Raw genomic sequence first — 25,581 nt, forward strand, 5'->3', positions numbered from 1 at the left:
TCTCTCTCTCTCTCTCTCTCTCTCTCTCTCTCTCTCTCTCAATATTTGAGAAAAGGATTTAGCAATTTCTAATTATTGGGGGGCCTAGCCCCCCTCAATGTCTACCATAGTTATCACCCTGATCTGGCCCTTCCCCTTATCCCTACCCCTCCAACCAAAAGAGAATCGAGACATCGGAAGGGGGAAGGGCTAAGGGGTAGAATTGGGATTGGGCCTTTAAATCTCACATTTCTTATTTCTTTCTCGCAATTCTGAGTTTATATCTCACAATTGTGACATTATTCCTCACAATTGCAAAATATAAACTTATATATTATTATAAATTGAGATATAAGATATGAAGATATAAATGCAAACCTGATGAAAGTACTTGCACAACGCCAGATGCAAGTCAGAATAGCGAGATGGAAACCTGGAATTGTGAGAAAGAGTTTATATCTAGCAATTCTGTTTAAAATCAAACCAAGGCCCTCTATAGTAACTTAAGTTCAGTGAAAAAACTTCTTATCAAAAAACATTTTCTGTGTAGGGTATGGCTTTGCAAACTTTGAAAATTATATGTGATTATATACGTTTAGGAGCATTAAGAATTTCTGCATTTTAACATAATTTGTATGATATTTAAACACATATCCTGCAGAATTGTAAAAAACAATAAACAGATTAAATTTTATTTTGCTTCAAATACAAATTGGAAAGCAAAATATGCTTAATTTCCATTAAAATAATATCAGTGTGCCAAAAACACACACTACTATTCACTATAATCCTGTAAACACTCCATCAAAGCATTACTACAAAGATATATTTTTGCCATTTATGAAAGGTCATCATCGTGAGTTATTGCAGAAATGAGTCACTGGCCCGATTCGAATGGACGGGGGGCAAATTCAGTCATACATGACACAACCTGACAGACAGCTGCAGTCTCACGCCTGATCTCTGCTCCCATTTACACCCACTGTGTTGCGAAAACAACATACTGTGAATAAAAATCACATTGAATCATTTATTAAATAAATTAAAACATCATATCTTGATTTTATATACTTAAACAAATAAAACTCAAGTGTTTCTCATATTGAAAAGTATGACCTAAACTCCAAAACGGCAGCAGAAACATTTAATCTAGTCAGTGGCGTAACGAGCCAACACCGGGCCCTTAAGCAGGATTATCAAGGCGGGCCCCCCTACTACAACACGTGATGACGCTACGCGCACCAAAACAAAAAACTGCTGGTGACGGTGCACCATAATAACACATTGTTACTGTTACTGTCACTGCTATATACAAATAGGCATAGGTCCAAATACATAAAAAAGATGGTCACTTACATTATAGCTGCATTTTCCGGGCTTTCCTCTGTGCGAAGTCCCATTGAGCTCCTGAGATAGCTTTTTATCAGTTTAAGTTTTGAAAAAGAACGCTCTGCAGAGGCCACTGTCACTGGGATGGTCAGAAAAATCATGAAAGCAGTGCAAACCTCCCCGAAACTCACAGTGATGCAGCTGTTCTCGACGATCAACATCTTTGTCAGCTGTTGCACTGTTTTCATTTGTGAAATACTGTCTTTCAAGCATGAACGGAATGATAACAATTGCATTGGGAAATCAGTAGTAATGTCATTTCTGTAAATCTCCACCAGCCTGTTTGCTTGCAAAAACAGTTCATCATCTGCTGCAGTGCAAAGGGTCTCGGGCAGTAAAACTTTGAAATTGTCAACTGTTGATCGTAAACCGACGAATCTCTGGGTCAACTGAGAGATGACAATATCAAGGCAGGCATTAAACACGTGTACGCGAAAGTATGACTCAGCATATGCTAAACGTTCATCTTGACAGCTCATCAAAATGCGCTTTCACTTTTCTCAACCGAGTGTTCTCAAATGCAGTGCTCACTCCCCACTTCTCTGAAAGGCTCTTCGCTGTTTGTTTGGCATCTTCAAAATTTTCTCTGAATGCAGTTAGGTCTCTGATGGCGCAGTCCAGTAGCTGGACTGCTGTAGCCAGATCCATGTCTTGGGATTGTAGAAGTTTTGATATCACATTAGTTCGTTCCAGGATTTTGCTTTGGAGGACAACAAGACAAACAAATGAGAATTTCTCCATTGCCTGTTTCAACGATGCAGCCTCGTCCCGTTCATCTTTCTTTCTGCTTGTCAGTGAAAGTTTTGCCAATGCCGTCATCACATCATTGTACCGATATCTCAGAGCGGTTACTGCTTCGTGACGTGAGGACCATCTAGTCGGGCATAACTTTTTCAGTGTTATGTTGGAGTCATTGTTTGTCTCGTCACTGTGTGTTTTATTTGAGAGCATTGCCCATCTTTTTATGCTGTGTCCAAGGAACACATAAATGAGTTCAACAATGTCAAAGAACTGTCTTACTTCTTGTATCTTCACCGCATCAAAGATGAGATTCAAATTATGTGATGCACAGTGTACATACACGGCAGTTGGCTCCTTGGCAGCTATCCTTGCTTGGACACCACTGTATATGCCGCGCATATTTGCGGCACCGTCGTACCCTTGCCCTCTGCACTTGGAAAGGTCTAAGCCGTTGTCCTCCACAGACGCAACAATCTCCCGAGTAAGCTCGCTGGCCGATGAGTCCTTAACTTCACGAAATCCAATGAAGGACTCTTTGATCGTCACATCAGTGGCAACACCGTGAGCATCTCGTTCAACTATGACATATCTGTAGATCTGGCTCATCTGATCAACTTTTGCCACATCTTGTGTTGTGTCCATAATCACGGAGAAAAATGGAGCTGATTGTATTTTATCTAGAATGTCTTTCTGGGTATGTTTTGCGAGAATTTCAATTAGCTCATTTTGTATGAGTGGGCTTAGGTTCTTGATCGAGCGAGCAGGGCGGCTAATCAGATCTTTAAGCACTGGGTCGTACGTTGCCAGGAGCTCAATGACAGAAAGGAAATTACCATTGTTAATTTCCCCTATTTTTTCCCTATACCCTCTAAACGGAATGTTGTTCATTGCTAAAGTGAGCGTAACATTAACCACACAGTGTAGTACCTGTCTCCAAAAGCTGGCCTCATGAAGTATGTCCCTCTCCATATCCTTATCCATAGTTATGTTCTGACGCCAAAGGTCGCATATCACACATGCAGCTTTGTGTAGAGTGGATGACTCGTGTTGTTGAATTTTCTTTGATAAATTACGCCAGGTATTTGTCTTCCATGTTGATTTGGAAAAAAAGCCAACAGGGCTCGCAGTAGGCTACATCTAGTGTGGGGGAGTAGCACAGCCATGTCCTCGGTATCTCCAAACCAGACTTGGTTTTGCAAACGTAATGTGCAGTTGTAAAGGAGCGGTTATCCTGTGCGGGATCCTGTGGGAAAGGGCCATTAGGTTTGCATGACCCCGAAGACACTATAAATCGTTTGACATTTGAGTCTAGATACTCAGGAAAATGACCCATGTCGGTTGGATGCTCATGCAAGGAGATATTAGCAGTGATGGGCATATCTATCTCGTTCTCCTCGATGCTGTTTGATGACCCGCAGGTGTTGTTAGCACAGGCCACCGAGCACGCATTGAATGCCTTACTCCGTTCCTCCACAACATTTTCACCTTTTACATCGATGTTGCTTGATCCACTGGTGCTAGCATTAACCACGGAGCAGCTACTACCAACGATCGCTTCAGGTGCTTTACTTGCTTCACTCTCTTGCTCCATCTCAATCGCCCCCTGTGTCATCTTTTTAAAGAAGCTTCCAATTTTTGGTAATTTATTAATTAATTTATCAAATTGCTCTTTTCGTTTGCGCTTTTGAAAGCCACTTTTGTGTTTAAAATTTGACGACTCCATGTCTGTCTCAAGTTCAACGTTTTTTACTGTTTTGCACGCAATGCGCATGTTCACCCGGGGATTCCCCAGTTCCAATTAGAAACAAATTACACCAAATTCATCATTGTTCGTTTCAAACATTTATTTAATTATCAGTCAAATATGCTGTTGTCATTATTTGTTCAAATCAATTTGCAAAAAATTTTAATGCGATCAAACTAAAAGTAGTCAAATGCGATAGGGGGACCCGGCTGTCAATCAAAATCTTCCAGTAACGCGGGCGGGCCACTGATTGGTCTGGGCCCGTAAGCAACCGCTTACCCTGCTTACCGATAGTTACGCCTGTGAATTTAGTTTAGAAATCATTGTTTTTGCATTATGAGAAAGAACATCTAAAGCTCTCGTTATAAAGAGCCACGTTCAGTCAGACTGATCATCTGCAATAACAGATCATTCCTGCAAGTGCTTCAGAACCAGAGAGCTCTGGAAACTCCCTTGACTGTAAGTGCACAACATCCATTTAGAGAATTCTTTTGTTTGTACACTTCACATGGATGAAGTCCACGCTAAAAATGGACAAGAATGTTTTAGAGTTTGAAAACAGAAAACAACTATTCAGCTTCTTGTTTGCATAGTGTTTCCTGCTTCAGTGCTTGGTTACAATGTAAAAGAGAGCACACTGGGTTGGCTCACTGTAGTGGTACTCAAACATTTCTGATCTGAAAAAAATAAGACAAAAAACCTTTTGACGTCACAGTAGTGGCAGCTGGAGAAGCCTAAAGTTCACAAAAGAGAAGCCATTTACACATTATAAGTAATTTTAGATCAACCTGTGGGAAAGAAAAAGCAGAAATGAGAATATTACTTTAATATCTGTACTGTCCTGTACATCAGTAAGATTAAATGTAGAGCAAATGGACAGTTTCGCTCAAGTCACCTGCTCCTCTGATATTCTAAGAAATACCCCTAGACATAAAACATAACTGACATCTCCAGTACGTCTGCTGAGATTTGAAATAACATTTTCCTCTGGAAGAGCTTTTATGAAGGTAATAATGAGAGTAAATATGAAACAGATGAAATATGAGTGTTTCTCTGTTAATTAACCTGCTAGTTTTTAGAGCAGAACTGGTTGCACTGTATAAATCAAGAAACACAGAATGCAACATCAATAAGGTCTGAATGGCTTAGGCTGAACCAGAACTGATTACATCATCATAATTTAACTAAAATATTTAATTAAGCAGCTCCTTAATATTAGCCATTTTAGGATTTATGATCCAGTCTCTAACTGAACTGCAACACACACACCATGCATGTGTACACATTACATATAATGCCATGACTATACATTATATATCTATTAGGGGTGTAACGATACGCGTATTCGTATTGAACCGTTCGGTACGTTGGACTAATTAATTATATTTGGAAAATAAAAAAAAAAAGTGAAATATAATGATATGCGTTCAACAAGGTAGCCCAATAACCCAAACGACGTAACAGGCAATGCCCCTGACACCCCCGAAGAGGAAAAAAACACCAACTTATATGTTAATGTTAGGCTACTCAGTCAGGCGCTCGCTCACTCAGTAATACACGCTGAAGGCTCGGTGCAAAATGGCCAATGCGTTTAACAGACCAGAAAAAGAAGATCCTCCAATAACCAACAGGTCTGGTGTTTGGGTGCACTTTGGATTCCCTGTAAGTGAGCGAGCGCCTTTATGGGCCTTTCAAACAGGACGCGGTATGCGCGGCGCTGCGCTATAAAACCCATTCATCTCAATGGCTTGCTCCGCGCAAGGACATTTTGTTGCTGCGTCGACCAAAAGCGCAAGCGCAGCGATGCGCATTATTTGCGTGCTTGCGCGCACGCCGCGGTCAACGTTCAAAATAGTTCAACTTTTGCCGCTGCGCTCTGTGACGATTACCAGCGCGACCAATAGGATCCAAAACAAGCACGGAAATCAAAATGAATGAACGGCTAGTACAGCACTGTGTGTGTCAGAATTTCCTGAGCTGTACGATACAAGTTTGAGGTAGTATAGGGACATCGTCAGGAAAGCTGTGTCATGTAGACATATCTCCATTCAAGGAACAACAGACTATGATAGAGCTCCCGCTAAAAGTTTTTAAAACTCTGCCTACGCCATAGCGCAGCGCAAATCGCGTTGTATCTGAAGGGCAACGCTGAACCCAGCGGCAAGCGCCGCGCATGCCGCGTCCTGTGTGAAAGGCCCACTCTGTAGTGGAAAACGTAGGTTTTAAGAACATGCTTAATGTAATTGAGCCCCGTTACAATATTCCTTCACGAGCCCATTTCAGACAGACCGTAATTTCTGCTTTGTTCCAAAAAACACAAGCCCTATAGAGAACCAATTGAGTAAAAACACACTCAATATAAAGAGTTATAGAGTTCCATATAAAAAGTTACATCTTTGTATTTGTTCATAACTACTACAATAATATAACATTTTCATTTTTTTATAAGGAGCTGTTTTTGTTTTATACAGTATGCTGCTAAGAAAACACTATAGAAGATGGGTAAAGAATAGCTCCATCATTGTTCAATGTAAAAAAAAAAAAACATACTTTGTTAGTTTTAATAAATAATTTTTTTTTTTTAAATCAAGGAAATTTATCTGCCAATTTTTCTTTTTGCTGTAGGCCTATCTAAAACGTACCAAACCGTACCGAACCGAACCATGACACCAGTGTATCGTATCGAACCGAACCGTGAATTTTGTGAACCGTTACACCCCTAATATATATATATATATATGTGTTTTACACACCGGTCTGTTATTGTGACGACATTCCCACACCCACATTTAGTCATCTGTCTTAAGGTCTGGCTTTGCAAGACTATACTATGCTAGACTAACTTGAGACTTGTTACAGCACGTGTATACTGTTGCCCTCCTATTGGTCTGAATTGCTTCTATTTGCTCTTCTCATTTGTAAGCTGCTTTGGATAAAAGCGCCTGCTAAATGATTAAATGTAAATGTAAACTGTCATTGCAAGTTGTTTCTGTAAACAATACCAAATGTGCTCAAAACTATGTAAAAATAATACATACAAAACAACCTTGCACACAACATTTCGTCTTTGTGCATCAGCTGTATATTAACAGTCTAGATGAAGTCAATGTCAGAGGTGCAGTCATTAATAATGTGTTGACGTGCTGCTGTCACATGCAAATGTAAACAAACAATGCTCTGATTTGCATTAAGCAGGTATGAAAGGGTTTGCTGGTATTAAATCAGTAAATGCTTCATTGATTGATGTGGGTTTCATCACCCAGTGAAAAATGATGTAAGTGACCTTGCTTATGCAAAACTGCCATAATTAACCCACTCATTAATACATTCTAAAAATAAAACAGTGGAATAAATCGAACATACACCAGCTCAACGTTTCCATATGTACAGATGCAACTTACATCACAGTAAAGAACACACACACACACACACACACACACACACACACAGAGTCATGATCAAGTGCTTGCAAAGATATTTCTATTGAGCGGTGGCAAGCGCTGCCGGTTTGGATCGATACACTCAGCTGTGTCTGTACCGTTCTGAGGTGCATTCTAATAGCTCCGAGAGCCAAAAGAAAGTTAACTGCCTGCTACAATACAGTACACAGCAACCTCTTTCCAGCATTCATACGAGCCTCTCTGGTGCATTATAGCATAAGAGAACTTGGTAATATAATCAGAGTTTGTTTCCAACTCTTCCAACATTTCCAGGAATATCCACCATCTCATCTCTCACAAATGAGCATCTGTCTGTCTAGCTATAGATTTAAGTTGTAGTACAGGAATAGTTAACCCAAAAATGAGAACATTTTCTCACCCTCGGTATATCCAAGATGTAGATGAGTTTTTTCTTCCACAGATTTGGAGATATGCAGCATTGCATCACTTGTTCAGTAATGGATCCTCTGCGGTGAATGGGTGCCGTCAGAATGAGAGTCCAAACAGCTAATAAAAACATTACAATAATCCACAAGTAATCCACACCAATCCAGTCCATCAATTAACATCCTGTGAAGTCAAAAGCGGCATGCTTGTAAGAAACAAATCCACCAAGGCATATAATCTTTAAACAATCACTTTCTAGCCAAAATGCAAGCTCATAATCCACAATAACACTTACTCCAATAAAAAGTCCATCCCCTATTGTCTTCTAATATATCAAAATACAAAGACATATTTGTTTAGAGCTTTTTTGGACTGTTTTCACTTGATGCTTGATTTGTGCATATTTCTCTCTTGATTCAGACAAGACAACTTTTTATCTGGAGAAAGCAATATTATGGATAGAGAACTTATATTTTAGGCAAAAGCATCAGTTAAAAAGATAAAAGAAAATAAAAACCTTGATGGATTTTATGATGTTTTCATCAGCTGGTCTCTCATTCTGACGGCACCCATTCACTGCAGATGATCCATTAGTGAGCAAGAGATGGAATGCTACATTTCTCCAAATCTGTTCCCTTGAAGAAACAAATTAATCTACTGTACATATTGGATGGTCTGAGCATGATTATAAAATAAATATTAATAAAAAAAAAAATTATGATGGCAAAGCATCAGTAATATCTGCCCTGTAACAGCAGCAGAATCCCAAAAAGTGAATGCTTTTATGCCACTGCAGATACAGTACACGCAGACAACACCCTCACTTCTCTCAATTTATCTATCTGCTCTCATACTTTGTCCTACATGAACGAGCTGCAAAGAAAACCACGAGACAAAAGAAGAAAGAGAAAACTGCTGCCTGCTCACACCTAAACATCAGCCCGAACACAATGCTATCTAACACAATTCTTGCAATTGTAATGAAATTCGGGGAGATATTTTTCACAAGCATGGTATTCAATTCTCCGTCTCCCTCTTACTGTCGTTTTCCTCTTTTAAACTGAACTCACACATGCATAGACATGGCATGTGAACAGATTCTCCACGGGGAGGTTTGATGTCTATCAGCTCTGAATTATTGTGCCTCTGCACAGAAACAATGGGTAATTGAATACATACACATATTTATAAAAGAAAAAGAAAAAAATAGTTTTCATATATAGTAAATGACACAAAAACTTACTCCTGCAATTAACTTATACTGAAGTAATGTGCGTTATTAATACTGTATAATGGGATACGTTCCAGCTCTCAGTTCATAATTCAGAGGAAATAAATGTTATTTGTTAATGGAAAATGAAAGACTTAAAATTAATAATTTTGGCAGTTCCACATTCTAATTTAAAATCAAACTTCAAAACAGTACAATTCTAAGGAGTTAATTTCTATTCCATTCACATGCAAAGAGATATTCCCTCGGGCTCTGAAGCCATCTTCACTATTCTGTCAACATCTTTCGAAAAGCTAGCAAATACTTGGTAGAGTAATGAAAAACATCCATCTACACAGATATACAGAGACCCCAGAAAGGACACTTGAGCCAGAAAACTTCATTTTGTTCATGTGACTATTCTGCATATACCCACTAAAAATCATCAAAACACCAGCTTATTAAAAGACACTGAGCAATCTCATCTGATCTTAGATGCAACCTGCTTTAATATTTTGCATCTAATGCAATGGCATTCAGACATTTTTAATGCGTTCAAAAACTTTCTGGAGTCACCAGAAAAATGACAAGTCATACTAACCCAAGCATGCTTGCTTATTTCATATCGATTGAAAGTCTTCAATAAATTGCACTCCAACAACTCCAAAATCCAGTTTCAATTGTTGGCACATTCCAGAAGATCTGACACTTGGCCTGTTTAAATCCAGCTCTTTCTTCCTCCCCTGTTTCCTTTTTAATTTCCCCCCTCAATTCACCTCCATGGGTTTTGATCATTTTTAGCTAATTAAGCCCTTTGAAAAGCCCAAGAACAAACTATCAAGATGATGAAGAAACTAAGTGAAACACAGATTCAGTGATCCATCTCCCATAATGCATTGCAACAAAACCCCCCACAGCAAAAAGAAAGCGTACAAAAGAGTCGATGGTTCGCCATGACCAAGCCAAAAAAACAAAACAATGATATTGTTGTAGGAAATCACTCAATACTACAAATGAGCTGTTTGCAGACATAAATCAAGTATAGATTACATAAACCCCAATCAACTGGTCATTTACCAAGCACAGATTTAACAAGCCAAGATTAACCTCAGGGTAATGACAAGATGACAAGACGTGGGAAAACCACAAATAAACATAGATGCAAGCTTTTCAGCAAAAACCTGCATATCATAGTAGCAAACAGACAATTTGATCTGGGCAGGATATGTGACTACAATCATACAACAAAGTTTTGTTTTTGGAACCAAATGTCTTCTTTTAGATAATTTGGTGTCAGAAAGATAGGCCATTTAAAACAACAACAACAACAATACAATGAATTGTAGCCAAAACAAGAATAGCTGATCTAATAATAATGCTGGTCAACCCTTAGCAACATCATTCATTCAAAAAATGAACTGTTAACAGTAACATCAAACATCATTAGCTTCACTACCCTTTAGCAAAAAATAAAGTAAGATCATTACTTTGAAATATAGAGACAAGGACAACCTAGATGTAATCCAAGGTGACACTGTTCCTATGACCATTACTGTCCCCTGAGCGGTTCTTCATCACAAGTGAAGAATCCAGATTAGCTATCACCCAACAATCTATGTATGGCACATTCACTTACAACAGTTACACCTCTCATTCTATGTAAGAATGAGTCAAACAAGCTCTGAAAGAATACATGAAAGAGAAAGAGACCCAGTTAAGAATTTTGAAATAGCACTTGCAGGGTTTTTTTTTTTTGTTTTGTTTTGTTTGTTTGTTTGTTTGTTTGTTTGTTTTTGTTGACAAAGGCTCTATGTTTGGACACATTATTAATGTGAAGTAAATTTGCACAAAAGGGATTGCTGTTAAATATGGACCAAGCAAAATTTATTGAAATACTGACAAAACAGGCTGGTTAAATGATGAATGTAGGGACAAATGTAAATAAAATTCTTGGTGAGTTTTGAACAGAGGAAACAGAAGCTATGCTAGTCAAATTAATTATAAAAAAAAAATTATAAAAAATTATAACAATAATAAAAACAGAAAAAAAGACTTTTCATCATCCTAGACAACCTCAGGAAAAATATTCATACTCGATATAAGATTAACTGTATTTCAATGTTTGTAGTTAATGGTTATGGACAGAACTGGCATAGACAAACAGACATAAAATATTTGGTTTAAAAAATATCCACTTTGCTCTCAAAGGGGAGTAGAAAATCAGTTTTTGTTGGACAGATCACTTTCTAGTATGTATTTATGTCACTTGAGCAATGCATCAACATTAAAATGACCCCCAACACACATAGAAGCATAACTTATGTTCAAATGCCATATGTTACACAGAGTTGTATATCATACCTGAAATATATAAGTGGCGTTTTCCTTCAAATAATCAAACATCAACTTTGTCCATCCACAGACATGGTTGTGTCTCTCTTTCTCCCTCTTGTGGACACATGTAAAAGTGACATTGCATTAAATATTCATCCAAAATGTTGTGTAATTTAGTAAGCAGTGGACAAGGTATAACAACATACCTTACAGAAAGACTCAAATCTAATCCAAGGTCTCCTTTTCTAGTCCAAACCCATTAATGACACATGCACACAGGCAGGAACATCAGTCTGTCTCAACCTGTCTCTTCTAGCAGCAATAAGACCTTGATAGGTTAATGTGCATTTTATAATTTGTCATTTGAAGCGCCATACCAATATGTCAAGTCTATTTCTCACAAACAGTATGCATTGGTACCCTTTTTATTTGATTTAAGACTTTGTATTTTTATTAAGAAGGCTATACCAGACGCATAATCACTATACATTGATTTAACATTACCTTTACAATTAAATCTTTCACTGAAATTACAGAATAAATATATGCACATTTTTAACTTCGTCAAATCTTTGTGAGAGAGAGAAAACATTAAAAGTGCTTCCTAAAAAGCTGTTAGTGATAGTATCCAGAAGCAATTTTCTTAAGAAAGTGCGATGAACTCCATAAAATCTAAAAGTGTTATTAGATATTCACAAATATTGATCCTCCGGTGCGTCCTTGAGATAGAACTCTGTCTTTTGTTGTATAGAAAATTAAATAGACCACTCAACGGGGTAATACGTCGCTGTATCTCTATAGCAGTTGAAGTTTATGATCGATAACCTCCTTTTGCAGTCCAATACATGCAGCAATCTGCAAATATTCTACAAACTGTGGCAGGCGCTCCAGAGGTTCAACAACAAATCTGTTCCATACAAAAATAATGGGTGGTAACATTGCTGGCTACTCTGAAAAAAAGGCACTTCATTGAAGAATCTGAGTATGGCCTTTCCTCCAAAAGAAACTTGGGGGAAATGTGTGTGAGTGTGTGTATGTCTAAGTGTGTGAAACACATAATTTTGCCATGCTTCTTTTTTGATACATATTCTTTTTGGGTGTGGAGTGAGGGAGTTTGTGTAAGTACTCTTTTTTTTGTTTTCAATTTAATTAGAATCTATATGATTTCTCCAAGACTTCGAGGTAATCCGGCTTGGCTTGGAGTTTTGCCCTTAATTCAAGGTATTCACTTTGGGTATGCTCAGGGAATCCTTTCCCTACAGTGAAAAGTAATGTTTCTTTTAATCTGGCGTCTTGCTGTAAATCAGGGTATTGCATTCCGGGTGGATGTGAATGTGCAACGTGCATGTCCTTTAATTTGGGGACGGTGGTGTACAGGCAGTCTACAAAACCCACTGTAGGGGTCGGTCTCTGGCTGTCAATCACAGTAGGGCAAAGCACTCCATTTTCGTGAAATCCTGCCATGTCACCTGACTGATTGATGGTGACAATGGTGTTGAGCTGGGAATTGGACACAGCCATCGTCCATTCCTTCTCTTTTTCCAGAAGTGTTCGATAATTACTGTTATTTTCCTTGGTTTCTGTAAACTGCTCGCCCTCAATCTCTCCTTCTCGTGGTTTGTAAATTGGATTGTTACACATCTGAGTAATGGGATGGGGGATGTAGTCATAGATGTGACCGGGTGGCTTCTCAGGTGAGCCAGTTTGTCTTTCTTCAAAGATCTTGCACTGCATTTGAATGCCCGTAAGGTCCACCTCCTGACGCTTCCTGAAGGGAAGTTTTTTTCGCCTCCGTAGGACAAATGCGAAGAGACCGGCAGCCACAAACACAGAGGAGATGAAGAGAATCAGTAGGCTGAGAATCAGCACGGAGAGCGGAACAGCTCCTGCTGTTGGCGCTTCTCCTAAATCTGAGCCGCTGGTGGACGTCATTTCATTGGGCAGGACTGGAGAAGAAGCGGTGAATTTCAACTCAGGGCATATGACTTCAGCCTCCAGGGTACGCAGATCCTTGCCAAGAGCGTATTCCGGGGTCTTGCAGGTCACTTCCCCCACAACAATGACGGAGCTGAGCTTCTCAATCCACTGCTTGAGCGGGATAATGTCACAAGAGCAGTCCCAAGGGTTCTGGTGAAGGTCGATTTGAACGATGGAGTGGAGATGCTCCAGTACTCCGCTCACTGGAAGGTACAGAAAGTAGTTGTTGCGCAGGTTGAGCCTAGCCAGGGAGGTGCCAGCAAATGTATCCATGGGCAGGGTGCGCAGCAGGTTGTCATTGAGAAAAACCAACTGCAAGTTTGGCATTAGGCTGAAGGCAGCCGGTTGGATCTCTCGAATGACGTTGTACTCGAAATACAGGTAACTAAGTGCCTGCAGACCACGAAACATGCCAGGAGTGAGCCTTTCAATGTCGTTGCCATTCAAGTATAAACTTTTCAAATTAGGTAGGTTCATAAAGGCGCCTTCTTGAACATATGATATCCGATTGTTACCCAAGTGCAATAAATCCAAGCTAGAGAAGTTCCAGAAATCTGACCTGTAAATTTTCTGAATCAAATTCCCACTTAGATAGAGTTTCTTGGCATTGAGTGGTCGTGGTAGCAGCTCAGAAATGTTGTGAAAACCTTTCTCTTTGCAATTGACAGTGAGGCCCAAGTCAGTAATGTGTAAATTGCACATGCACCCAGTGGGGCAAATGATTGGTATAGGGGGTCTGGTCTGGTAAGCAGCGACTGGAGGCTGATTCTGTCCTGGGTAAATGCTACGAGGAGTGGGTGGTGTTTTTGTGGGTCTGGACCGTTTAGTTGGCTTTACGTGTCTCTCTCTGTACTCTACTGAGGAGGCTGTGTTATGAAAAGATGACAACATAGAAGAAGGCTTGGTGGGCCAGACATTTTCATTATTAAACGGTAATCTGGGAATGCCATGTTTGGCCTCCAGCTCTGCTTCAGAAAGTAAGGGACAAAGTTCACTTCTCTTGATCTCACGAAGATCCTTACCGTGTAAATGAAAAGGGTTTTCACACGTAATGTCGCCCACCAGTGCTGTGTAGGGGATGCGCTCCAGCCAGGTTTTGAGCTGCACAATGTCACAAACACAGTTCCATGGATTTTCCTCTAGCTGAATCTCCATCAAGCTGTGACCAATGTATTCCAGCGTCCCTTTATAGGGTAGAATTCTTAAGCGGTTCCCACGTAAATCAAGGTGCGTGAGAGATACAGACCTGAATAATAAACTGGGTAGCACGGGTATCAAATTGTCGTTCAAAATAAGTACTCTGAGTTTGTGCAGGTTCCGAAACGCCCCACTCTCTATTCTCTTGATGACGTTGTAATCCGCCTGAAGATACTCAAGGCTCTCCAGCCCCATAAAAGTGTCATTCCTGAACACCTCCAGTTTGTTTTCATGCAGAAATAGTTTTTTTAAGATGCTCAGGCCATTGAACGCGCCCACATGTATGTCCTGTAGTGCATTATTCCCCAGATTGAGTGACACAGCATTATTGAGGTGCAAAAAGCTATTAAAATACAGCCTGCGCATGGAGTTCCTCTGCAGATTGAGTTTAAAGGGTCTCGTCCAAGTCTGGGAGATCTGGCTGACATTTGTAAATCCTTTGCTGTCGCAGTGGACATGGAAAATACCCTCCTTGACTTCACAGTAGCAAGGGTCAAAGCAAGGCTCATCTATTTCTTCCGACTCATCCAAAAGAGGGATCGGCGTAGTCCATCCTAAAGCTATTGTGCTTAGCAGGGTAAACCACAGCATCCTTCCACCGAGTCCTGATGAAGTTAAGGCTAAGAGCCACTTCACAGCACTGCAACAAAACACAGAGAAAAAAAAAATCAGATGAGAAGGCTCAGACAATGCTTTGAGCATTTCGTACAATAAACTACACAAAAAAAACACCTCCTCTTCCACATCATGACATGTTTACAATAAAGATCATGCATTATCATGGATTTCACATCTTTCATTCGATGATAGCTTACACTAATCCCCCCAAAAAAGGATTCCAAAGACATAATCACCACTAATGTTTTTAACCACAGAATGAAAAAAAATAACTCTAAATTGTTTAAAGCATATAACCATTACAAACAGTCTATTTTGTATCCTACTACATCTGTCACACACATGCAGTACAAACACAGTGTAGAACAAGAGACATTTGGAGAAATATTACTTTTGTAATTTTTTTAATAAATATCGCTTTCATGCAAAGCTCAAAACCATTAGATCAATAAGACATGAAATAAGAATAAATCTATACTTAAATCGAATCAACCGCTGTTTCCACTTAACATAAAAAAAAAAAAAAAAAAACAAAAAAAAAAACAATGACAGGTGCATCCCAAGACTGTCGCCAAAACGCCAATCAGACCTTTAATGCGTAACAGAGGTTATTTGCTTTCAAGAGTCTGGATGCACTTAATTAGAGCAGATGTTATCAGCAAATCAGTGGAGAAATTCAGAGCCAAATGCTGCTGAGTGTGCTACACTCTGCGGATATCTTGGATTTCGAAAGGGGAAAAAAGGGACCAAAAACCCTCGAAAGATCCTTGTTTTCCGTCCAGAAGAAACTGCAATTTTCCATGAATAGCGCACTTTGTATTTTCCTCCCACCCTTCTGTGTCCTGGCTTTAGCAATCAATTCCAATGTCCTTCCATTTCCAAGCGATAAAGCAGCGAATACCTACTCGGTTTTAGTGGTGTCCAACTTTACATCTCCAGGGTTTGGAGACGGGTGGTCCCAGACTGCCTCCGATGGCTGTCTACAAAGAAAATAAAAAAATATAAAAATAAAAATACAATAAGAAGCATGCATTGGAATGAAAAGAATTAGAAAATATCCGTATTTTACAAAAATAAAAAATCTCAACGTTTTACTTAATATTTAACTTGCACTTTAGATATAACTTGGATTTTCTTTTAACAAAAATACGCTTGCTAAAAAATAATATTAAAACTGGGTGATTTGTATAGCAGTCTGCGCAGTTACATCAGAAACAAATCAATGCATCATTTTATTAAATACAGAGATTACTCTTTGGATCACCCAGTACATTCTCCCATCTCCAAAAAGTCTGAAACGAAAAAAAAAATCACCTTTTTTTTTTTTTCACCGGAGCATCCGAAATAAGACGAGTTCAAAGATTTCCTGTGCTTTTTCCCGATCTCTCTCCCTCTCTTTCGGTCTCTCTCTCTCTCTCTCTCTCTCTCTCTCTAAGACCAAGAAGATAGAAGATGAAGACGTGATTTGAATGAAATCTTCTTCTTATTATTCTTTTTAATACAGGTTTGTTTGTGACGCCGGTTCGTTCAGTTATGCAGCTCAGTTCCGCTTCGAGCGGTTCGGTTCGGTTTGTCCCACTGCTGCGCTGCTCGCGTCTCTCATTGTGCCGGAGAAAAGCTTCGGATCGTCACGGAAATGAGCTTTAAGAAAAGCGAGCAGGGAGGGAGAGGGCTGAGATTGGAGAGACGGCGTTGGCGGAGAGGGTTGGGATGGAGGAGGCGCACGAGTTGTTGAGTTCGCTGACTGCCGCACCGGGAGCGCGCGCAACCGTGTGTTCTCTCCCTCGCGCTCGCTCTCTCTCTCTCTCTCTCTCTCTCTCTCTCTCTTTCTTCGTCAGCGATGTAATGTTATGTTATAGGGCGATCTCATCTCCGATTTATGTTCAGAGATAAATGTCACAGGTTATTTAACTCTGAGCTTCATCTGTGAACTCTTCTGAGGAGGTGGGTGCCCCATTCCCGTTTTTAACAGTTTATCGTCTTTCTTTCTTTTGAAAAATGTCACTACATTCGTTGAAATGCGAGTCCAAGGTTCCTTGGCTTAACACATTAAAATAACAAAGGGAACTATCCGATAAATCTGTTTGTTTTTCTACTGAATAAATTTAGTTTGGTTTTTATCTGCAGTGAAGACAGTTGCTTCTCCGCGCGCTTCCCGCGTCCTGTCTTCCCGCGCTCTGCCTGCAGCGGGCAATCGAGCCCTGCGCGTGGGCAGTGGCGATGACAGGATACCTTTATTCTGCAAATTTACATGGAAATGAGGGATAGGTTATGGGTAACACTCTGTAATACGATTTATTAATAACATAAAAACATTATTACTTTAAATAATGCTAAGGAGATCTCTATTATAGATTCAAATTGATATGTAATTTAACTTTGAATTAAATGGAAGACCTGGGCTAAGCATTAACACTTTTACTATGAATATTTATTGCAAAAGGTAGATTTGTGTATATAGTTCAGGTTCCGTACACACTATATTATAGTCTTAGCTACTAAAAAACTATGGGGCATTTCCTCATTTATTTCCCTGCAAAAAAAAATAAAAATAGTTCACTAAAAACAAGTTGATATTTTGCTGTAAAAAAAATTAATAAAACTGTAAAAACGTAAAAAAAAAAAAAGGATAACTTGCCCAATAAAATGGGTAAAACTTTTCCCAACTTCTAATTTTGTAATATAGACTTGTCTAGACAAGACAGTTTGTCCTTTAAAAACGTTTGGACTGGAAATCTTATCGCTAAGTTACGATAACTCCCTTTTAATAACTAACCTTGGTCTTCCCTATATGTTTTGAATGTCATTTATCATTTTGGCTATTAAAGATTAAATAAAATCTGTGATGCCAATCAACTCTGATTTGAACTAAGCTTATATAATTGTTTCTATTATATAAAATATTGATTATAATATTAGTAATATGAAATGGATTGTAAAAATATTAAATTTTTCCAGATTAAAACATTGCCGGTTACTCTATTTAAAAAACAGCAGCATGGCTATCAGTCAACATTTTTATGTTGCACAGATCTGTGTTATTGTGTAATTTCTTCTTGACAAGTTTTAATACAAGTTAAATAGAAATGTCTATATGATGGTAGCCAACACCCTGGGAATGACCGACGGAAAGGCCGCCACCACTGAAGGGGACCCAGGTGGAGCCGATGAGCCCATGCAGCGCAGATGGTACTGGAGACGGAGGTAGAGCTGGATGACCAGATGACAGAGGCTGAGCCAGTGGAACTGAGGACAAAGGTGGAGCTGGGGGTGAAGCAGATCCAGACAGAGCCAAAGGCACAGGCAGGTCAATGTCTGACAAAGGCAGAGCCGGAGGGATGAAGGAACCTGGAGAGACAGATGCAGAGGGGCTGAAGGACAGCAGCGGAGGCGGGGCTGAGGAACTGGCTGATTGAGGAGCTGGTAGAGGGAGGCTGGGAGGGAACACATGAGAACAGGAGCTGGGCAGAACCAGTAGGGACATTCTGGAGATCCAGGGGAACTGGGAATAATCTCTACAATTCAGTCTATAAGCTTCTTCTCAAAAATATCCTTAAGATATAAGCCGCACCTAGAGGGCTCTTCTGATTGGCTGGTTAGTATCAGTCATGATGGCACAAGGTGGATTAACGTCTGCAAGAAAAAGAAGAGGAGAGAGAGAATGACGGGGTGAGTGAAGAGAAGGTTTAAAAGCGCATCTGGGTTGGTGTGCAGCAGTGTGTAAAACTGCCAGTCAATCATCTTTTCTTGTGTGAAAGCCATCTTTCATTTCTGCCTCTGCCAGTCACTCCTAAATCCCTTTATTCCTTTTTTGTTCTGCTATTTTTCGCTTTTATAAATCCCAGTGTACTAAAGCCAGTTCATAACACGTGTTATTTTCCTCCTGCTTAATTTGCATTATTTTTTTCCATCAGTATGCAATTCCCTTATCACAATTTGCCATTTCTAATCACCTCTGATGTCACTTCTTGTTTTTAATTAATGTCAAAACATGCATGTTGTAAAATGCAAATTCTCACATTGACTTGTGACAACTTTGCTCTCAGTAATTCTGCTGTCAATAATAGAGAGCATGCATTTTCCACTATAGCATAGAGATAGATAAATAAATCAATGAGCTATTCTAAACTGTTCTTTAACCAAACCAGCCAGGGTTTGTAATAAACAAACAAAAAAACAAACAAACAAGTACTACAGGTGTCAGGATTATGGACCTGTTTTTTGTGTTTTTTTGTTTTGTTGTGCCCGTCGACCCAGCAGCTCCACCATGGCTCCTAGATCCCTCCGTGGCCCGGCAGTCCACTGACTCAGTCGGGCTTCCTTGTCCCTCCGGCTCTGCCTTGGTCTGTCATCGACCATCCATCGCCTCAGGACTCCATTCCTTTAGCTCTCGTCTCGTCTCGTCTTAGCCTGCTCCAAGTTCCTCCTGTCTTTTCCCTGGCTCCTCCCTTCATCTGGTCCGCCCTGGCTCCTCCTTTCTCCTCCCTGGCTCCTCCCTCCATTGGGTCCACCCTGGACTCCTCCTGGGTGTCCGTCCTCCACCTGAACCTCCTCCCAAGTTCCCACCCATCCCTCTCTCTGTTGTATCTATGGCGTGAGGATGTGCCTTCTGGGAGGGGGTGAAATGTAAGGATTATGGACCTGTTTTGTTGTGTTTTTTCTCCCCATGTGCTCTGTGACCCAGTTTTTCCTGTGCTTGATTGTGTTCATGTCATCCAGGTGTATCTTGTAAGTACTCTCGTAACCCCATATATGTAAGTTGTTTTTGTTTTTATTTTTTTTTGTTTTTGTTTTTGCCGGGTCTACTATGTTGTGTACATATGTCTTCCTAGTGTGTAATAACCCCTGTTCTAGATTACATTAAAGCCTGTCACTTTGATACATGTCTCTGTGTCCGTTCCTCCGACACATTCTGAAATAAATGACTGAATTATAGTCATTAATTGTAAGTATAAATAAAAATAAAAATACGTTTTATTTTATAGTTGTGAAAAAAAAAAATATATATATAGCCAAAATCTAAGGTATTTATACAATAATGGCATCCACGTCATTCTCAATGCACGACAGGACCGAAAGGCATGTCTTTTTTACATCAAAATGTCTTTACACCATTAAATAATAAATGCTCAAGGTGTCCTTTTGCACAAAACAACATTTCTCTTTTGTGCTTCTGTAACAGTTCATCAGCCACCCTGGAATTTCTCCATCCTGAAAAACAAAAATATGGCAATGTCAATCACATACAAACTCCTCTTCCATCACTAAAGTACTTGACAGGTCCAGCTTTAAATGCAGCCATTACTCACAGTGACAGCAAAGAGACTTGACATTGGAAAGGTTATTTAAAGATATTGCACATTGATGAAAGTGGAACGCTTATTCCTCTACGTATTTTGGATCTCTAGAAGACCTGAGTCAGTTTGTGTCAACATATTATCATATCACCCAGCTAAGTACAGTCATGGTCAACAGAGTCAATAGGTCTGATGATTTGAGGCAGGTGTCATGTTATGCCTCAGCTCTCTTTGATGTATCAGGTCACAGATGCACACAAATCTTTGGACAAGCAACACCCCAAAATAACACCAGGAGCGTGAGGCAGTTGGTGGAGCCATGTTTCAGTATGGCAGAAAGCCCAGGCACAGTCTGTGCCATAACTATGAGCATGCCGTACTTGTGCCAAAAAGACATGACCAGGATTATTAGAACATAGAACACATCACCCGTCCACAGTAAATTATTTTCAACCAAAGCAATAACTGCATTCCACTCAGATACGCTGGTAACATGAAAATTCACATAGCATAGTCTGATCAATTTAAGGGTATGTTCAAATCCAATGAACTACCATTTTAAATATATTTTTATATTTTAAAATAAGTGCTTTTCAGTATATTGCAATATATTTTAAAATGTAAATTTTCCTTTGATCAAAGCTGAATTTTCAGCATCATTACTTCAGTCTTCAGTTTCACATGATCCTTCAGAAATAATTCTAATATGCTGATTTGTTGCTTAAGAATAATTTATTATTATTATTATTATTATTATTATTATTAATAATAATAATGTTAAAAACAGTCAATAGTTCTGAGACACATTTGTTTTTTTCAGGACTCTTTGATGAATAAAGATTAAAAAGGAACAGCATTTATAATATAACTTCTTTGCAACATTATAAAAGTCTTTACTGCCACTTTTGATCAATTTAATATATCCTTGCTGAAAAAAAGTATAACTTTCTTCAATTATATATATTTATCTTACTGACCTCAAACTTTTGAACATTAGTTTCTCTTTATGATTTGAATTCTGTCTCTTGAATAAAACTTCTAATTGTCTACTTTCCAGAGTTAAGCCTTTAGTACAAAGGAATCATGAACTGCATCCATTTCATTTTGAGTATGTCATTTTATTGCTCCTTAATCAGAAATCAAAATATTATTATTAGTATTATTATTATTATTATTATTAGGGACGAGTTCTCACTATTAACCAGTTGCTTAAGCTTGAATGTAAATAGCCTATTGGCTGTTTATCAATACTTATAAAGCACATGAATGCATGACCATATTCTATATGCCATAACCCTATACCCGAATGCCTTGTCCAAATACCCACACTTGCAGTCTTGGCCACTTGAGAGCACGTGCGAGCGACATGAATTAAGTGTGCAAAACTGTCCAGATCTTAAAAACGCCAAAGCGCAGTGCCCTTAACGCACACTAAATCCACACAGATAATGAAAAGTTTGACACACACTTGTGAAAGTGACGTGACATTCAGCCAAGTATGGTGATCCATACTCAGAATGTGTGCTCTGCATTTAACCCATCCGAAATGCACACACACAGAGCAGTGAACACACACACACACTGTGAGCACACACCCAGAGCAGTGGGCAGCCATTTATGCTGCAGCGCCCGGGGAGCAGTTGGGGGTTCGATGCCTTGCTCAAGGGCACCTAAGTCGTGGTATTGAAGGTGGAGAGAGAACTGTACATGCACTCCCCCCACCCACAATTCCTGCCGGCCCGGGACTCGAACTCACAACCTTTCGATTGGGAGTCCAACTCTCTAACCATTAGGCCACGACTTCCCACGACTTCAGACTTTGTGGTCTTCATCCTCACTTGAACACTTAAGCCAAATACAGGAAATACGTGCAAAGACCACAGGTGTGGGTATTTGGACAAGGCTTATAACTAAACATAACTACTACAACTACCTTACTTGCTATCAATAAGCAGCATATTTAGAGATTATTGAGGAAAAAGTGAATATGTGTTCTGTAACTTAGAGTTACCAAAGTTTTTGCCTCATTCTACACTTCCATTGTTTATCAACCATCTTTCACTCAATTTGCCTCTGCCATTATATAGCCTTCATTTTTTACTGGAGCCTGAATTTACCACCTTGTTTATTATTTCCTCTCTTCGAAAGGGAGATTACACAGTACTTTGCCAGATGCTGGAAAAACACCTCGCTTGCTTGGCTGGCTTTACCGTGTTCCAGATCTTTTGCTGAGGTTTCTCCAAAGCTGACCCAGAACATCAAAACCACTCCAAAAATATCAAGCATGACGGAGCTTTTTTAAAATTCTCTTTGATTCAATGTTTTAGCATGGAGCCAGCTTTCTTCCCAATCTCTGGGTCAAACAACCCTGCTCTTCTTTTTTCAATGGGGTCACAAGACATTATCCGGAGGATTTTCTAGAAGCTAGCAGGATGGCGACCCAAATCTCAAAAGACAGTTGTTGATGGGAACAATGGGAAGGCATCCTGGGAAAGGTAATTTTAATACTGTCACAGCAATGATTTTCACATACTGTTACCTGCTTTGGGGTGTTTTAAGGGTCTTCTATTTATTTATGATGTTATTTTATTATTTTATATATATATATATATATAGTAGTGTGTATGTGTAACCGAATCAGGTGATTGACAGCAGTGTCATCCTATCAGCAAGTAGTACCGTGCATTTAAGTCTGATTGGCTGTTACCTGGGATGCGTCACGTCCGATTTCCCCGTTTGTTTTGCTAGCGTCGACGGTGGTTGTAGGTAAGCGAGCTGTGTTTTAATGGGTGATCCTTTCTGGAGTTTTCCGATGTATAACTTTTTTTTAAATCATTTGTTATCAATTACTGCAGCTTTGGTGCGGTGCCCTACGTGCTGCTTAGTGGGTCTGATGACTGTTCACCTCACATTCAGCCAAGTATGGTGACCCATACTCAGAATTTGTGCTCTGCATTTAACCCATCCGAAATGCACACACACAGAGCAGTGAACACACACACCCGGAGCAGTGGGCAGCCATTTTTATGCTGCGGCGCCCGGGGAGCAGTTGGGGGTTCGATGCCTTGCTCAAGGGCACCTAAGTCGTGGTATTGAAGGTGGAGAGAGAACTGCACATGCACTCCCCCCACCCACAATTCCTGCCGGCCCGGGACTCGAACTCACAACCTTTCGATTGGGAGTCCGACTCTCTAACCATTAGGCCACGACTTCCCCCACAGGCGTGATTCCCTGTATTCCATGGTGTAATCGGTGGGCATGATTGACCAATCCGTGTCTATTAAGCGTGCTATCTAGCGTTCTCTCCTGATGGATTCTCCTTCTCGTTCTATGCCGTGATTGTTGCTACTGTCTCCACACTATTAAAGTGCATGGGCGGATCTACAGGGGGGCAAGGGGGGGCAGCTGCCCCCCCCCCCCCACTCTAGAGGCTTGCCCCCCCCAGCTGCCCCCCTAACTTTAATGATCCAAAAACTGTACTTACAAAAACAACCCACCACTATGTCCAATACATTAACCAAAAATGAACAATTTAATTTTTTTTTAAAATGTATTATTCGCCCTTCCCCCCTGCTCCTCAAATACTTGGTTACGTCCCTGATTCAAACGTGCAGAGCGGCGTTCGCTCAGTCTGTCTCATACACACAGCGAGTCTGCTTCGGTGCGGTGGCCCTGAAACCAGAGACTGAACTGCCCCGGTCAGATCCTCTGAAGGTGAAGTGAGTTTCCCCAGGTGTAGTTTAAACACACGTTTAACTTAAAGTTACATTTGTAATGAATGTATTGTATGCTAAAGACGATTCAGCATCAGCAAAAACAGCGAGTCTATTACGTTAGGCAAAATCAGCGGTCAAATCGCTCCCTCGTGATTTGTAAGAGCACTCTTCTCTTTGATTAGCCTGATTTTGATTTTAGTAAAGACAAGAACAGCTTAATAAAAAATATAAAATATTGAGGGGCAGCGCTAGGGCTGGGCTAATGGGGCTTAAGCCCCGAAAGTTTTTAGTAAAGCCCCGAATATTTTGTTAAATTGTCTTTCTCACAGAGCAAAACAATTCATCAGAAAAACAAATGTGAATAAGATTACAGCGGCCGCGATTAACTAATCATGAACAGTGCATATTACATTTTTATTTATATTTTTCCCTTTGCATTAAAGGTACTTTTGACGTGCTTTTGCAACGTTGAGCATTGTAGCCAATCACAGACATGTCTGTTGATCACATCGGCCAATCAGAGGCGTTTAAATGAGTCGCTGTGCTGAAGATGTGTTTTGCGCGAGCTCACCGAGTTCACGTTCGCAAACCTGTCATTATTATTGGCAATAAACTTAAGATGCAGATAAGAGATTCACTTGATATTATTATTGATGCTGCTCTGATGCACTACATTACGCAACGCTCTGTTTGTTGTTAGGAAGACTAAAAGTTCAGCGGTCTAGCTCAATGTCAAAATTAACAAATGCCTGGTAAAATGTAAGTAGTTAATTTAATATTCGACTGTTTTACAATAGAAAAGTTCAACTTTTTTTATTTATTACATTTTGCCTTTTTGAATTGGAAATATGCTATAATTTCCTTGATTCATTTATGTAAATTAAAAATAAAAGTAGTTGCAAATAGTTACAAATATTTCACTAATGCAACAAGCCTTTCTTTTTCTTTATTCCCTTAAATCGCTTTAATAATTAATTAATTACTTTAAATAAAAATATCCAATTTTAGTTTGGGCTGTTACGTTACAACACACAATACAGTGCCAGTTAGGAGATCGATCATTTGATTAGCTAAGCCTACGCAGTCCTATTAAATCCAATTCCTCTCAGATATCACAGCAATGAAACCAGGTTACAACTGGGGAATAAAAAATACAATAGAATTAAGTAGTCTAAACATAACTGGTGTGTGTGTTGTGAATTAAAAAACGTTGTAGTGTGTAAGGGCATGATTTAAAAATAACTACTGTAGTTTAAAAGTGTTTTTTTTTTTTTTTTAAGCAATTCATATATAGGGATTCCATGTACCCCTGCCACCCTGCCAAGACCTCTTGCCACCCCTTTGCCCCCCCATGCAAAATTTTCTAGATCCGCCACTGTTAAAGTGCTGCAGTTAATACGGCCGCGCTGACGCGATCATCACTAGAGAGACGGAGACTGCTCGTTTGGTTCTTATCGTTGCAGTATATTTGACCCTGGTTTGTGTGGGGGGCTAGTTGGTTCCTTCCACTTGTAGGGGAGCTAACGTTAGCTGCCCTTTGTGTCTTTGTTTG

The 25,581-nt window shown here is 39.7% G+C and overlaps 2 protein-coding genes across 3 annotated transcripts in view; both read right to left on the reverse strand.

The window, feature by feature from the left end:
- The window catches only part of LOC132155784 (sucrase-isomaltase, intestinal-like), a 74,838-nt gene extending 72,087 nt beyond the window's left edge, over positions 1-2,751 (reverse strand). Inside the window, 1 exon segment of the mRNA XM_059564475.1 lies at positions 2,389-2,751. Coding sequence (XP_059420458.1) covers positions 2,389-2,751 — 363 coding nt within the window.
- Positions 2,752-10,752: 8,001 nt separating this feature from the next.
- Positions 10,753-16,023, reverse strand: LOC132156358 (SLIT and NTRK-like protein 3). Of its 2 annotated transcripts, none has more exons than XM_059565331.1 (2): positions 15,922-16,023; positions 10,753-15,038 (listed from the first exon to the last, which is right to left on the reverse strand). In XM_059565331.1, the coding sequence occupies exon 2, from the start codon at positions 14,987-14,989 to the stop codon at positions 12,374-12,376; it is 2,616 nt and encodes an 871-aa protein (XP_059421314.1). In that variant the 5' UTR covers positions 14,990-15,038; positions 15,922-16,023; the 3' UTR covers positions 10,753-12,373. The 2 variants fall into 2 exon arrangements, with proteins under 2 accessions (XP_059421314.1, XP_059421315.1); XM_059565332.1 differs by lacking the exon at positions 15,922-16,023 and adding an exon at positions 15,606-15,874.
- Between the last annotated feature and the right edge of the window lie 9,558 nt (positions 16,024-25,581).

This window comes from Carassius carassius, chromosome 13, assembly GCF_963082965.1.
Source record: "Carassius carassius chromosome 13, fCarCar2.1, whole genome shotgun sequence".
NCBI classification, from domain to species: Eukaryota; Metazoa; Chordata; class Actinopteri; order Cypriniformes; family Cyprinidae; genus Carassius; species Carassius carassius.

What these genes read in the sequence shown, in the direction of transcription:
- LOC132156358 (XM_059565331.1), bottom strand. Translation starts at nt 14,989, where the DNA reads ATGCTGTGGTTTACCCTGCTAAGCACAATAGCTTTAGGATGGACTACG.